Here is a 14,417-nt window from a genome sequence, read left to right as displayed (position 1 = left end):
CCATGAACAGAAGATACCTCATTCAGGTAATTTACATCTCCTCAATGGTTACACATGGTTGTGAGAAAGTGGGGAAGTTCATAAACAGACAATACCTTATTCAGGTAATTAACATGTCCTCAATGGCAATAAATGGTTATTGGAGAGAGGAAAGTTCATGAACAGAGATACCTCTTTTAGGTAATTTACACATCCTAAATGGCAATACATGGTTGTGGAAGAGGGGAAAGTTCATGAACAGACAATACCTTGTTCAGGTAATTTACATCTCCTCATTGGCAATACTTTGTTGTGGGAAAGGGGGAAAGTTCATGAACAGATACTACCCCATTCAGGTAATTTACTGCAGCCAATTGTATAAAACTGGCTTATAGCCTCTGGTTTGGTAAGTTGGCCAAAACATTTAATGATTGGTCAATATTTATCCAACAACTGATATTAACCAATCAGATCATTCAAATTTTCAAACTTATCCAAGATTTATACACTTTGCTGCTTGAGTTTTAACCATTTTAGCAAGTGATCAAGAAAGACAGCAAAGTGTTATTAAATGAAAAAGGTCATGAAATTGAGCCTCAAACCAGTGACTTTCTAATCGATGACTTATGATGACTTATTATGACTTGGATGCTTGCTGACTTTTTCCTTAAAGAATAATGAAATTCATGACTTTATTAATTATCATTATATGAATCCATATACTTATCTCCTTCTCATGCCAGGACATGTACCAGAGGTTCCTTGATGGTGATGACCTTTCCAAGGTGACAAAGGAACAGGACCCATTCTGGGAGCCCACTGAGGACACCCTCATTGGATCAGCCAATGTCTTCCTGCAGTCACTCTCATATGCACTCGACTTTGAGGTGAGTGGATCATCATGGAACAGTAGAAATATCATTCATGTGTTTCCTGTACTGATGGAAAAATAAGACCTCGGGGCTCTTGCAAGATATGGTATTGAGGCTTGCCAGAGGGTATGAATTTTCCATCCACACATGAAATATACTATGTTGTGCGTACCATTTAACTTCATGTTTTATCAAATTTTATGAAACAATATTTTTGCACATTTCACCAAACCGTGTCATTTTTTACTGATGCGATGAAGTGCATTCATTTAAAATCAGATCCTAAAAACATCACATTTTCAATAATTTTAAAGTTTAAATATTTTAATATGGTATTCTATTTCTTTTTCAAATAATTTGATTAGGCTTTTTTAAAACGTCATAATTTTAAATTAATAAAGTATATTTGATTGAAGTGTTGTGGCACATGACTTATCTTACATGAGGGTTGTAAAATCGATTTCTCCATATAAACATTGTTTACTGACCCTGAATTTTACTATTCTTTGAGAGTAGATGATTTTTAAGTGTGTTCATTTAATTCAAGCAAAGTTTCAGCATATGATCTCTGTAACTGAAGATTGATTGCCTAGATTATTGCATTTCTGTTACTGACGATTGCGAAGATAATAGCATCTCTGTAACTGAAGATAGTGAAGATAATAGCATATTATTCATCTCAATTGTAATTCATTGCGAAGATTATAGCATCTCTGTAACTGAAGATTATGAAGATTATAGCATCTCTGTTACTGAAGATTATGAAGATAATAGCATCTCTGTTACTGAAGATTGCGAAGATAATAGCATCTCTGTAACTGAAGATTATGAAGATTATAGCATCTCTGTTACTGAAGATTATGAAGATTATAGCGTCTCTGTTACTGAAGATTGCGAAGATAATAGCATCTCTGTTACTGAAGATTATGAAGATTATAGCATCTCTGTTACTGAAGATTGCGAAGATAATAGCATCTCTGTAACTGAAGATTGCGAAGATTATAGCATCTCTGTAACTGAAGATTATGAAGATTATAGCATCTCTAGAGGTCACTGAAGATTGCGAAGATAATAGCATCTCTGTAATTGAAGATTGCGAAGATTATAGCATCTCTGTTACTGAAGATTATGAAGATTATAGCATCTCTGTAATTGAAGATTGATTGCCTAGATTATAGCATCTCTGTCACTGAAGATTGCGAAGATTATAGCATCTCTGTAACTGAAGATTATGAAGATTATAGCATCTCTGTTACTGAAGATTGTGAAGATTATAGCATCTCTGTAACTGAAGATTGCCAAATTTATAGCAAACAAGTTGCCAAGAATCTTGGAAAAATGGCTTGCACACAACTGTTATTTTCCAGGACAAGATAATGTTCACAGACTATAAAGGGCAGGAGGAGGGTTACATTGTGATCCACGTGACCCCGTGCCAGAAGGACGGCAAGGCGCTAGAGGAGGACGCCTTCGTTGATGAACCGCACGAGCTGCTGGGCAAACCATACCACTTCAAGGTTGGAAATATTGAAGAAAAGCAAAGATTTTGTAAATACTGAATGAATTGTTATCTTGTCTTAGCAAGTCTTACTTAAAGGTTGTGATATTATTATTTTTTGCTAAAGTAAGCAATACTATTTTATTTTTCACATTTACTTTGATAAAGCAAGTCAAGATTTTTAAGAAGCATCCCAAACGTACTCCCAACATGGTTACAGTGATTTCTATGTTCATTAAAGCTTGCATAAATAACTGCATCATCAATTCTGATTAAAATGTTTGCCTTGATTTTGTAGGTTACTGTAAAGAATGGAGAAGTATACAAACAGAGATTCTCAAAAGGAATACAAGTGAAATACCGCGTCTATAAAGACGATTCATTTACAGAAACTAAATTGGTTAAAAACACTTTGAAACCAGAATTCAAACATAACAAGGTGTTCACATTCAGCAAGATAACAAAGGAGCACTTGGAGTTTTTTGAAGGAGGTTGTATCACGTTCATGGTATATGGGACTCAAGAAGACACGGTGCCTGATCCAAAATTGCTCAAATTCACAACGAGGGTGAGATATACTTTATTAAACTATCTTGTAGATTGTAAATGATGACTAACTGTAGACATTTCATATAAAAAACAATCAGGGAAAATATATATAAAAAAATAACATAATTTTGATTGTTTAACAGAGTTGTTTTTTTAGCTTTTTAATTATATAAAAAAACACCTTCTTTCTCAATAAGAGATGAAAGGTTTAACAATTCAATTTTGTTGGCAATTTTAAAATGTATGCCCCCCTTCGAAAAACACGAGGGGTTATTGTTTTGAGTGGTCTGTTGGTAAGTCATTGGATGGTTGGTCAGTAGACCAAACCTTGTCAGATTAATAGAGAACACAATGGCCTAAAACCCTCAAACATGATAGGGAGGTTGTTCATGACCTACAGATGGCGACTATTAATTTTGATGTCAGCCTGTCAAATAACATGGTCACATTGACCTTGAATACAAAAAACCTTGTCTTATCGGATCAGATTGATATAGAGAGAACCTTTGACCTATGGTCAACAAACTTGGTAAAGAGGTTGGTCATTACCTGTAGATCCCTATTGTGGACTTCTATGGTTTTTAAATTAGATATCAAAGGTCAAGGTCAAAGCATAAGGTTGATAACGGTCATGGTAATCTGTCAAAACAGGAATCTAAAGAAAGAAGTGCAATTATTAATAACTAAAGCATTAGGCTGGAAAGTTTTAAAAATGACAATCATCATGTTGTAATAAGTTTATTAGTTACCACTTTAATTGACCTTGAAGCTGTTGTCTGTGTATCTGTAAATTATCACCTTTATATTATCCAATTAAAAAAATCATTGCTGTCAAGAGGACACATAGGTGTTTCACTGAAAACTATAACTGATCAACTCCTATAACAACATTTAGAATTGGTCAAAAGATATAACATCACCTACGATGTCAAACTAGTAGGGTGTTGGTCATAACCTTAAATCAGCCCACAAACATTAAATGTAAAATGATGAATTGGCTGCAAAGTACTGTAAAATCATTAATATTTGTGGGACATAAATGTTTGGGGATTTCATGGGTAAATTTGCCTTGTATAGAAATCAAGATCCCAACGAAAATTTGACCTTCAATTCTGAAATCGCAATGTCTTTGTGAATGGGTAGACAATAATAATAATAAGACATGATGATCATGTAATCACATAATTATACATAGTCGCAGTATATTGTTTATATTATATATTATTTAACCTCAATGATAATAAATTCAAGTCAGTTATTAGTACTGGCACTCAGTTTTTCATTTGACATTACCAGAAAATTAAAACAAGCTAACTATCAACCTCCTGTGTGGCACATTTTATGCTGATTATTAACCTCGTCACTCACTTGATTTTGTTACCTTGATCAAATATTTAATCGATTATTTAATTAAACACCCTCACTATGTTTTCACAGTTTTCAAAAACACATTCAATGGCTTCACTATTTATATCCTTGAAGTGGGTGCAGCTTTATTTATGACTCTTAAATTAAATGACATGCGTATCCTCGCTTATTGACATCTTGTCCTATTGTAGTGTCATCGATTGCATGACATAGATGATACATAATAGGATATCGGGCCATTGTGAATTTGCAGACAATTTAGGATTGCAGCTTCGTTTTTTTTTTCTTAAGAAAATGAAAATCCACATATTTAAGAACCCACAAAGTTGTACTTTTTCGAAAACCATGAATTTTCAAGCCCACAAATATAAATGATTTCTCAGGAAATGATTATTTGAAAAGATTTGTGCAAATAGCTAAAATTTATATCGTCTCCAGGAGTTACGCCAGATGGATCAGGGGAGTGTTCCCACAAGTGCGGCTGTTACGAGGCGGAACACCCACTTTGCCTTGGAGACTGCATCGGACCAGTCGCACCTGAAGACAGAGGTCCTACTGCTACAGAGGAAGTATGAGCGGCTTGCTGCCAAGGAGAGGCGGATGCAGGTGAAGATTTATTCGAAATTTTAACTACAGCTTGTATTTTTTTTCTTTAAATTTGAGGTATTGTTATTGCCTTAATTTCATTGGGTGAAAACTGTTCTGTTGGCCACAACTCAGAAACCGTTACCATTATTATGTTCACAACGGTAACTATTCACTTTTAAAGCAAGTCCCATCACTGGAATAAAAGAGTTGTTGAGTTATACATCAAGTAGATGACCTTTGTATTAAATAATTACTTAATTTCACCAATTCTGTAATTTTATCTTTTCAAGCCTTCAAAAAATTGTTTAATTGTATATGTAGAGTATACCGTGTTCATGGAAGCCATTAATAAACCTTACTTAACCTCACAAAAACAATGATTTAAAATACATAAATTCATTCCTTGCCTTAACAAAGTCATATCATTTTTGGCATGATCCAATTGCGGTGCTCTTGTTCATTTTTGCTACAAGTATGTAGACAGGGCAAAGTCTTCTTTTTATGATAGGCCAATGAGAATAGATGTCATTCAGAGATATTTATGAACGTGGACCTTGACTTTAAGAAAAGTAAAAAGTAGAAATTATTTAAAAGAACAACTCACACCACTTCTGATACAACTTGACTGGTTTATTTCTGCAGGACATCTGTAAGGAGTGGGACGCTAAGCCTGAGGGGGAGAAGCAGTATGAGCCGTTTTACCGGGCAGTTTCTGCTGTAGCCCACAGCAGTGGTACCAGGCTTAAGACCAGGGTCCACCTACTCAATCAGGTAACCAATCAGAGCTTCTTGTTCTTGTTATTCTTCATTTTCAACTATAACAGGGTTTGTAATGCTCATGAATTTTATTTTAAATCTGGAAAATTCGAGGTCAAATGAATACAAATGATATTTACTTAATTTTGTTGTTTTTAATGTATGTTTTCCTTTAGCTTAATTTCATCATTATTTTGAAAACAATTCAGTTTATGTAAAATTGAAGGATTTCACAATTAATGTATTAAACCAGTTTTATTAATTATGCTTTTCATAACTCTTATATATTTCTGGTTTATTCTCATGTACTTAAACTGAGTTGATATGCAGGTTCCGACAACCTAAGTATTGATCACTTATAAGCATTGATGTCATAACATTTACCTTCAAACAATTCAATTGTAGATGCTTAAATTACAACGCAAATCTAATGAGAACATGAATTTTGATCGGAGTAAAACAACAATGATTCCAGAAGAACATGTAAGAACCCTCAGTGATGCATTGGCAACTTGCCTACCTAACCCAACTTGTTAGACTCACCAGTGTGTCAGTCACGTGGGTTGATAGTCAAAGCAAAACTAACTCCTCACAATGGGCAGTGCCTCAAATACTTGTGCTCTGTAAGTTCAGGGCCCATGTTCACAAACTGTCTGAGTTTGACACTCAACAAGCAACACTGCATATTTTAGTTTTGCTGTAAAATTTCTTTTTCAAGAGCAATAATGCTAAAAATTGTTACAAATTACCTGTTCAACAATGAGGAACACATCTTAAAGGTATTTTGAATCTCAAACTCAGACTGAAGAGCCCCTGACTACATGTTCTCTACCATGTCACCATTAGAACTCTGAGTGAACACACTAAGGTCTTTTCTGCTGTGATCTTTTTATATGTTGAATTATGGTTTGCTTTAATAACAACCCCATAACAGCCATATCTGACATTTAATCAACATCATAACAGCCATGTCTGACATTTAATCAACCTCATTACAGCCATATCCGACATTTAATCAACATCATAACAGCCATGTCTGACATTTATTCAACCTCATTACAGCCATATCTGACATTTAATCAACATCATAACAGCCATGTCTGACATTTTATCAACATCATAACAGCCATATCTGACATTTAATCAACATCATAACAGTCATGCCTTACACAACCTTCTTTACAGCCACAACCATCTTAACAGCCATGCCTGACATCTAAACAACCCTCATTATAACAGCTTCAACCTTCATTACAGCCACAACCGTCATTACAGCCATGCCTGACATCTAACCAACTGTCATTACAGCCACAACCGTCATTACAGCCACAACCATCATTACAGCCACAACCGTCATTACAGCCACAACCATCTTAACAGCCATGCCTGACATCCAAACAACCCTCATTATAACAGCCACAACCATCATTACAGCCACAACCTTCATTACAGCCACAACCATCTTAACAGCCATGCCTGACATCCAAACAACCCTCATTATAACAGCCACAACCATCATTACAGCCACAACCGTCATTACAGCCATGCCTGACATCTAACCAACTGTCATTACAGCCACAACCGTCATTACAGCCACAACCATCATTACAGCCACAACCGTCATTACAGCCACAACCATCTTAACAGCCATGCCTGACATCCAAACAACCCTCATTATAACAGCCACAACCATCATTACAGCCACAACCGTCATTACAGCCACAACCATCTTAACAGCCATGCCTGACATCCAAACAACCCTCATTATAACAGCCACAACCATCATTACAGCCACAACCGTCATTACAGCCATGCCTGACATCTAACCAACTGTCATTACAGCCACAACCGTCATTACAGCCACAACCATCATTACAGCCACAACCGTCATTACAGCCACAACCATCATTACAGCCACAACCCTCATTACAGCCACAACCGTCATTACAGCCACAACCGTCATTACAGCCACAACCGTCATTACAGCCACAACCATCATTACAGCCACAACCGTCATTACAGCCACAACCATCATTACAGCCACAACCGTCATTACAGCCACAACCCTCATTACAGCCACAACAGTCATTACGGCCATGTCTGAGATCTTATCAACTGCCATCACAGTTATGGCTGACATTAATCAACCGTCGTTTAAGCTATTTCCAACCACGTGTTAAAAGGAACTAAAAGCAACAAGCATTTTTCAGGTTTTAAAATTACAGACAGTTGTTCAGGATCCTCCCACTGTAAGAATTAAACTTGAACTTTAGATCATGGTAGTTTTAAGTCAACATTGACCATTGCTGTCATGTAGTGTATACTTCAGAAATTTAATTTCTGCAGAAATGATAACTTCTCTTTTTTATGGGAATGGACTTTGTATTAACACAGCAATATTTCGAATCTTAAAGGCCAATGACTTTTTCCGGTTTAAGGCTCTGCAATGTTCTTGTTAAAGGTCAGCTTTAAAAATAATTGTTATTTTATAATGTGTATCAATAACTTTTTCTGTGTAGTGTTATTTAACTTAAGGGTTTTGGAAGCCTATGTTATATGATGCTGGTATAAAGTTTACTATGTTGGAGGTCTCAAAGTACCAAAGCTAAAATATACCTGTTTTATACATGCGCCCAGTGACTGGTGTTGTATGGTGACTGCCGTAAGATAATGTGATTGCATTCGCGAATTGTTTTGTGTTAACCACTTATTTTTCATGATAATATCTAGCTATCAAGTTAATATTTGTGATACTTTTTTGGTAAGATATATATCATAAGACTAAAAAAAGCTTGAAAGTTAGCTACAACACTAGCTAGTAATGGTTTGCGAATTCCATATAAGTAGCATAATAACTGGTTAACTAGAAAGCTTGATAATTATCGCGAAAATTAAGTGGTTAACACAAAACAATTCACGAATGTTAACAGGTAATCTTATGGCAGTGATATTGCCACCACACTTTTGAGAGATTACAAAGAACTACTTACACAGTCAAACTGGTATTTCATTACAGGGAAGAAAGTTGGTATGTAATAACTGTTGAAAAAAGTTATATCTAACTGTTGTTATGGACCCATCTTTCAACATTTGTTTCCATTATTATGGAATAACTATTTTTAGCTATGTTCTTCATGTATAAATAGAGGTAATAATTGATATAGTCAGTAGTTCTATGATACATTAAGCTGCAAGATGAGGTATTTCCTGGATTTGCTTCACTAGAGCTAGGAGATGCATTAACGCCTGGCATTTAGGTAATTTTAGTTTAGGCAGACTAATGAAGAGATTTCATCAAAATTAAGGGCCCCTTTCATGGAAGATATTAACAAGTCTTCATCTTGAATTATCTTGCAGATTTCTTTTATCATTATATGAGTTTATGTACTACTTTTGCCTTAAAATGTTGTCTTATACCAGTTTGTGTCTAGATGGATGGTGCATGTGGTCACTTCCCTATTTCAGATTTTAATATATTCCTAACCTAGGACATTCACTGCCTATTCGACAGACAGTAATCTTTAGATGTGCCAATACATATTTCATGAAATGGGGCCCTCAGTATAGTTTAGGATATTCTTACTAGACAATTCTCGGCTTCTTTGTTGATATCCCTAGGCTTATTCTCCTTAACTTATCCTATTATACCCATTATATGTTATATACCCAGTTACTTTAGAGCAGTTTACTGTTTGGTGTTGATGTTCCGAATAAATGTATTTGTATATAGATCATGAAAGCAGAAAAATATCTTCAAGAGAAAAGGCGCCAGTCGAATGCAGAAGAAAGTGTAAGAACAACCACTAGCATAAACATGTACTGTGTACTGAATCATATGTTTCATTTCACTATATTATGTTATTTTACATAATTATGTACAGTAAATTGTATCCATAAATAATCATGCATGTCTCCAAACATTTTTTCTTACGCATGATTGATAAACTAGCCATTTAATGTCGATCAATAAGGCGACAAAAAGATAAGACTCAAAAGTTGGAGACATGTATTCCATCAAATATGCATGTTTTTTGGCTTGACAAACTGGGTTTTTACTTAAATGTATTTTAGTTTTAAATTAATTTCATAGCATTTGAATAGTTGTTACAGTCACTGAACGAGGCTAAAACTTTATTCAGTGTTTGTCATGCCAAATATCATGTTGCCACATAGCATGCATCATATAGTGGAAATGTCAAACACCTGAAAACGTTATGTTTTACTCCAAAAACTAATGGACTGAAACATGCATGGTCAAAACCAAGTCAACCATTGTCTCTTTCCAAGAAATTACGGAGGGATTTCAAATAAACCTAGATGTGACGTCAAATGTTCAATAGCAAAAAGATAGTGTCATACAAGAAATGTGTTACATTGAATTTAACAAACCAAACTGACTCTACACGTGTCCTGCCTTGTTACAGCAGAAACACAGTAAGAAATCTCAGACTGATGACGACCTTATAAGCCTGTTTGTGTTCGGGGAGGAGGAGGATGACCTTCACAATGAGGCTGAGAGAAATGGTGGTGTTGTCCACTATGAACGGGTCAAACACCACCACCATAAGGACCTTCCACTAGCCCGCTCCCAATCTTTTGTAAACGTAAGCCAACACAGAATATGGTATCCGCCCTCACACCTGGTTGTTGCTTGTTTTTAGCTTTTGTTTTTTGTTTTTGAATGCATTTCCTTGAATGAGTTTCGCATTCAGTTTTATTCGAGCACCTTCAAGTGTCTTTTAGCACTTATTGCATGATTGTTGTTGTTGTTGTTTACACAAATTAATAACATGAAAAGCACAATATTGTTCAATGACTGCATACAAAGGAATTGCACAATGCTTCTTACGTGTCATTTAACTTGAATTAGATTTGACTTAGCACTTTTGTGTTCATATTGCTTGTTATATTTTGTTACCATCGACCTCTGTTTATACGTACATACACCTAAATGGAATAGATAAATGCTGTCTTTCAGATTTTGTAAGCATTAAAGGTAAGCTTCCAGCTTTAGTATTGTATTTTGTGCGCAACTCGAGTAGATAACTTCCATACATCTGTGCCATCCAAGAGACCATTAAAGTGAAGACAACCAGCAATGCCTGGTTGAATGTGTAATTATTAGTGTAGATTCTAAATCAATTGCCTTTACTGTAAAACATTGTAGAGGGAACACAATTCAACAATATTAAATGTATTTAGATTGTCTGTGTTATGCATTATAATAGAAGGACCTTTGAAGCAGAAACAAAAGTCAATCACAATTATAAAAAAAAAACATCAGTGTAAAGGAAAATGTAAGCTAAAATCTTGATTTCAGATCTCTATCATTACAATAATAAGTATTTGAAAATAAGCTTAAATGAAGAAAGATGTAGCAGATCGACACTATGTACTTATGTTTTTTGGTATCAAAAGCTTATGTTTATTTGTATCTTTAACACATTGCTTCCGTGGATAAAATCAGAAAACGGAGGGTGACGCTGATTCCTTAGGATCAGTGGACCTCGCCCCATTCATGAAAGGTTCAAGTCTGAGCCCCAAGTTGACACAGTCAAACTCCTCCACAACAAAGCTCCTCAGTAAATCTGATATTGGTATCCGTCCACATGTGAGTGTCTAGACATTCCTCTATGTTTCCAGCTTCTCAGAGCACATCGCTTTAATATAATGGCAACATGCTTATTCTCTGTCCACCTATTCTCTATTTTATTTAATTATTTAGACATTGTGTTGTACATGTTTGTTTTAGAAACTTAATGTTTATTTCATTTGCATAATATTCAGTTTGGCCAATTTGTGAGGGTTGTAATCGTATTAAGTGTCGGCTGATGTTTATAAGGAATTATATGTCATTATGAACATGCCATGTCCATGTGTATTTATATATAAACTCTGTAAACCTATTTGATGCAAGTTAGGTCTTTATTTCCATGCATGTTGCCTTCTTAGTATGCACTGGTATGATTCTTGTTTCAGTATTTCCTTTTCAGTTTCTGCCTTGGAGATGCATTTACATTAAAAGTTGAAAATAATATTTTGATAGTATCCATAAAATGTATTTTTATATTATAAAGAATGATTCAGTCATTGTTCAATAAAGTTTAATTTATGTATTGCATTAAAATGTAAAAGCATAAAATTATAGATATATATATGTTTACATGGATGTAAGTATTACATATACTTCTCCTGTATTTCTACTTGTTTTCAAAAAATGATTTCTACAAAATTATTAGATATTATTTTGATCACAAACGCTGTGTTAATTACTTGCTGTGTCATTTCCCATATAAACATGTTAACTTAGATAAAAGGTCGGGTTAACAGCATCTTTAAAATATAATATTCGCTTTAGAAACAAAAAATGCATAGAAGTTTTGATTGATTTTTTTTCTATTTTTTTTTTTTATATGACAAGAAAAATAGTGAAATGAACTGATGTCAGTTGATTGTATGTACATGTATGTATAAGGGCAGGTTTGTGTATATATATATCAGTTTAATATGGTATTTGTAGTTCTCCTGTATTGTATGCAAAATCAGAAAGCAGTCTTCTTGTGTTTATGTCAGTGATGTTTATTTTAAATGCTTTGCTTCCTGCAAATAATAATAATAATAATAATAATAATAACTTCATTTAAAGAAGGTCACACATCAGGTCAAAAGTTTTACATTATAAACAAATGTCTTATTTCCAATTTGGCCTTCCGGAAAAACAAAGCTGTAAAAACCAATCGTTCATAAAAAAATGATTGAAAAGAACAGGCACACACTCAGATAGAACTACATTATTAGTTTTGTGCCAAATTGTTCGTATATATGTATTTGTTAAGTCATAATGTGACGTAACTCAAGAATTTTACACCTAAAGTATACTTATGTCAAAGTTTGGCCTCAGTTGACATTTGTATTATTTTCGTTGTGCCCTACAGCAGGCATTGAAGAGTACAATTTTGTCAGATTTCATCTGTATATTTGATTACAAAGGGTTATGTGGGAAATGACACGCTTGTGCATTTTATCTATATTCATTAATATTGTTTTAATTAATCTATGTTTACCAGCAAGGTCAAGTGCAGTCCAAGAATGGTCGTGTTGTACGATCAGCAGAGGGGCAACGCAAGGATGGAAGTTCGGCATGTGTGCTCCAGTGATCTCACCTATCACCATGGTTACCACTGTTGTTTCCTAGTAAAGCACTGTGGAAAAATAATATCTGTGATTTATATGTACTGTTTTGAAAGACAGATAAGTTATGCATTTCCCTTAATCATTATTGATTTTGATATTCAGAAACACGTGAGTTATAATGATATATAAGATTTACCTCGGTCCTGATATTATAGAACTTCGCAATAAGGGCTTCTAGTCACATTTTTTAAAGAGGCCAGCGCTTAAATGACTTGACCACTCATCATGAAAACAAATATTAAAGAGCCACTTCAGTCATATTATAAACAGGGAATATTTTTCTTCAATTGTTTTAAGCAACTAAATATGAAAAAAAAACACTTTAAACATCCATTGGTATAGGAATAGTTATGTACTTGAACCTTCATTATTGATATTTATGAAAGATTTTCGGGCTCATTATTTACAAAAAGTATGGTCATGTTGTTGGGTTTAAAGCGCCAAACATTATAAAAAGTGGCTCAGTTATTGTTTAGTAAATTTGATTCTCACTTAGAAATAGTTTTGGTCCAATTGGTAGAAAATTGGTTCTGTTTTATCACCATATATTGTGAATGATGTGGTGTGTGGGCGTTTATGAATATTTTTGAAATATACCAATGAATTATTTAACCTTTTGTTCCAAAGCTCTCACCTTGAGTTTCACATATAGCTGGTGATTTTTGCATATATCAAAGACCTTTATAATGTGCACATATACATGTATGGTGCGTTATGTAACAATGTATTATGTGCAAGTCAATAAACTGTGTGTTTGTTTGTCTGTCTGGCTGGCTGTCTGTTATATTTACGTTTTTCTTGACTAAATTCGAATGGATTATTATTGGTATGTGAATGATAGCAGGAATCAGGTGAAGTGGCTGGACCATGAGTTAATTATAAATGCATTTATTTTCTGTATTGGTCAGTATATTATGAGACTCTATAACTGCGTCGTTTATCTGTGATAAATTATACTACCGTCCAATATGTACATGCATTTTTCGTGTTTTATTTAAAGCAAATTTATTTTGTTATATCAGAAACTTCTCTTGTTTGCATTTACATATATTGGTTGCTTGTAACTGTGATTCATTTTGAGAAATAAAGTTTTGTATTAGATTTATAAGAAATGGTGTTGTCGTCTACGTGTGTATGTGATCGATTTCATTTTAATATTAATCTTTGATGTGAATATTTGTATTCGTACAATACAACATAACCCTAGATTTTCAGACACCAGACATTTTTGATCTTTCAGTGTACCTTAGTATTCCTAACTGTGTTTAAAAAAAAAAATTGGGTACAAAAATGCTGAGGGTACTCCTTTTACTGTTCTATTTTCTCTTTTCTCTCAAATAAGGTTTGATTCAGTATTAGCACAGTTAATTCAGCGTGGAACAATACATTTGTCGTGTAGCAAGTTTCCAAGAGTTAAAATGGCCTAATTTCGTTATTTTTAGCCCTTCGGTTTCGTTTCGTGCTAAAAAGGTAGGATTATTCCATATATCCGCTAGGAAGACGATCGACGTATCTATATGTAGCCATTGTTGGTGTCCGTCTTGAATGTAGATATGATCCGTCAAGAGACAAATGGCATATGGTCAATACTTGAAATGAGGAATGTAACCAAA

General features: G+C 34.3%; 1 protein-coding gene across 9 annotated transcripts in view; it reads left to right on the top strand.

Moving 5' to 3' along the window:
* LOC128242956 (kinesin-like protein KIF28) overlaps positions 1-13,909 on the top strand; it is a 68,154-nt gene extending 54,245 nt beyond the window's left edge. The window contains exons 19-27 of one of the 9 annotated variants that reach the window (XM_052960406.1): positions 723-866; positions 2,219-2,368; positions 2,648-2,917; positions 4,705-4,872; positions 5,497-5,625; positions 6,016-6,093; positions 9,341-9,400; positions 10,035-10,214; positions 12,678-13,909. In XM_052960406.1, the coding sequence (XP_052816366.1) occupies positions 723-866; positions 2,219-2,368; positions 2,648-2,917; positions 4,705-4,872; positions 5,497-5,625; positions 6,016-6,093; positions 9,341-9,400; positions 10,035-10,214; positions 12,678-12,767 (1,269 nt within the window). In that variant the 3' untranslated portion in view covers positions 12,768-13,909. Of the gene's footprint in view, positions 1-722; positions 867-2,218; positions 2,369-2,647; positions 2,918-4,704; positions 4,873-5,496; positions 5,626-6,015; positions 6,094-7,820; positions 7,860-9,340; positions 9,401-10,034; positions 10,215-12,677 lie in introns of all 9 variants that reach the window. The other 8 variants (XM_052960409.1, XM_052960408.1, XM_052960407.1 and 5 more) reach the window with 8 other exon arrangements.
* The last annotated feature ends 508 nt before the right edge of the window (positions 13,910-14,417 follow it).

The sequence above is a fragment of the Mya arenaria genome, chromosome 8 (genome assembly GCF_026914265.1).
Source record: "Mya arenaria isolate MELC-2E11 chromosome 8, ASM2691426v1".
NCBI lineage: Eukaryota > Metazoa > Mollusca > Bivalvia > Myida > Myidae > Mya > Mya arenaria.
The sequence above is the reverse complement of the archived record's forward strand: the minus strand, read 5'-3'. Positions and strand labels throughout refer to the sequence as shown.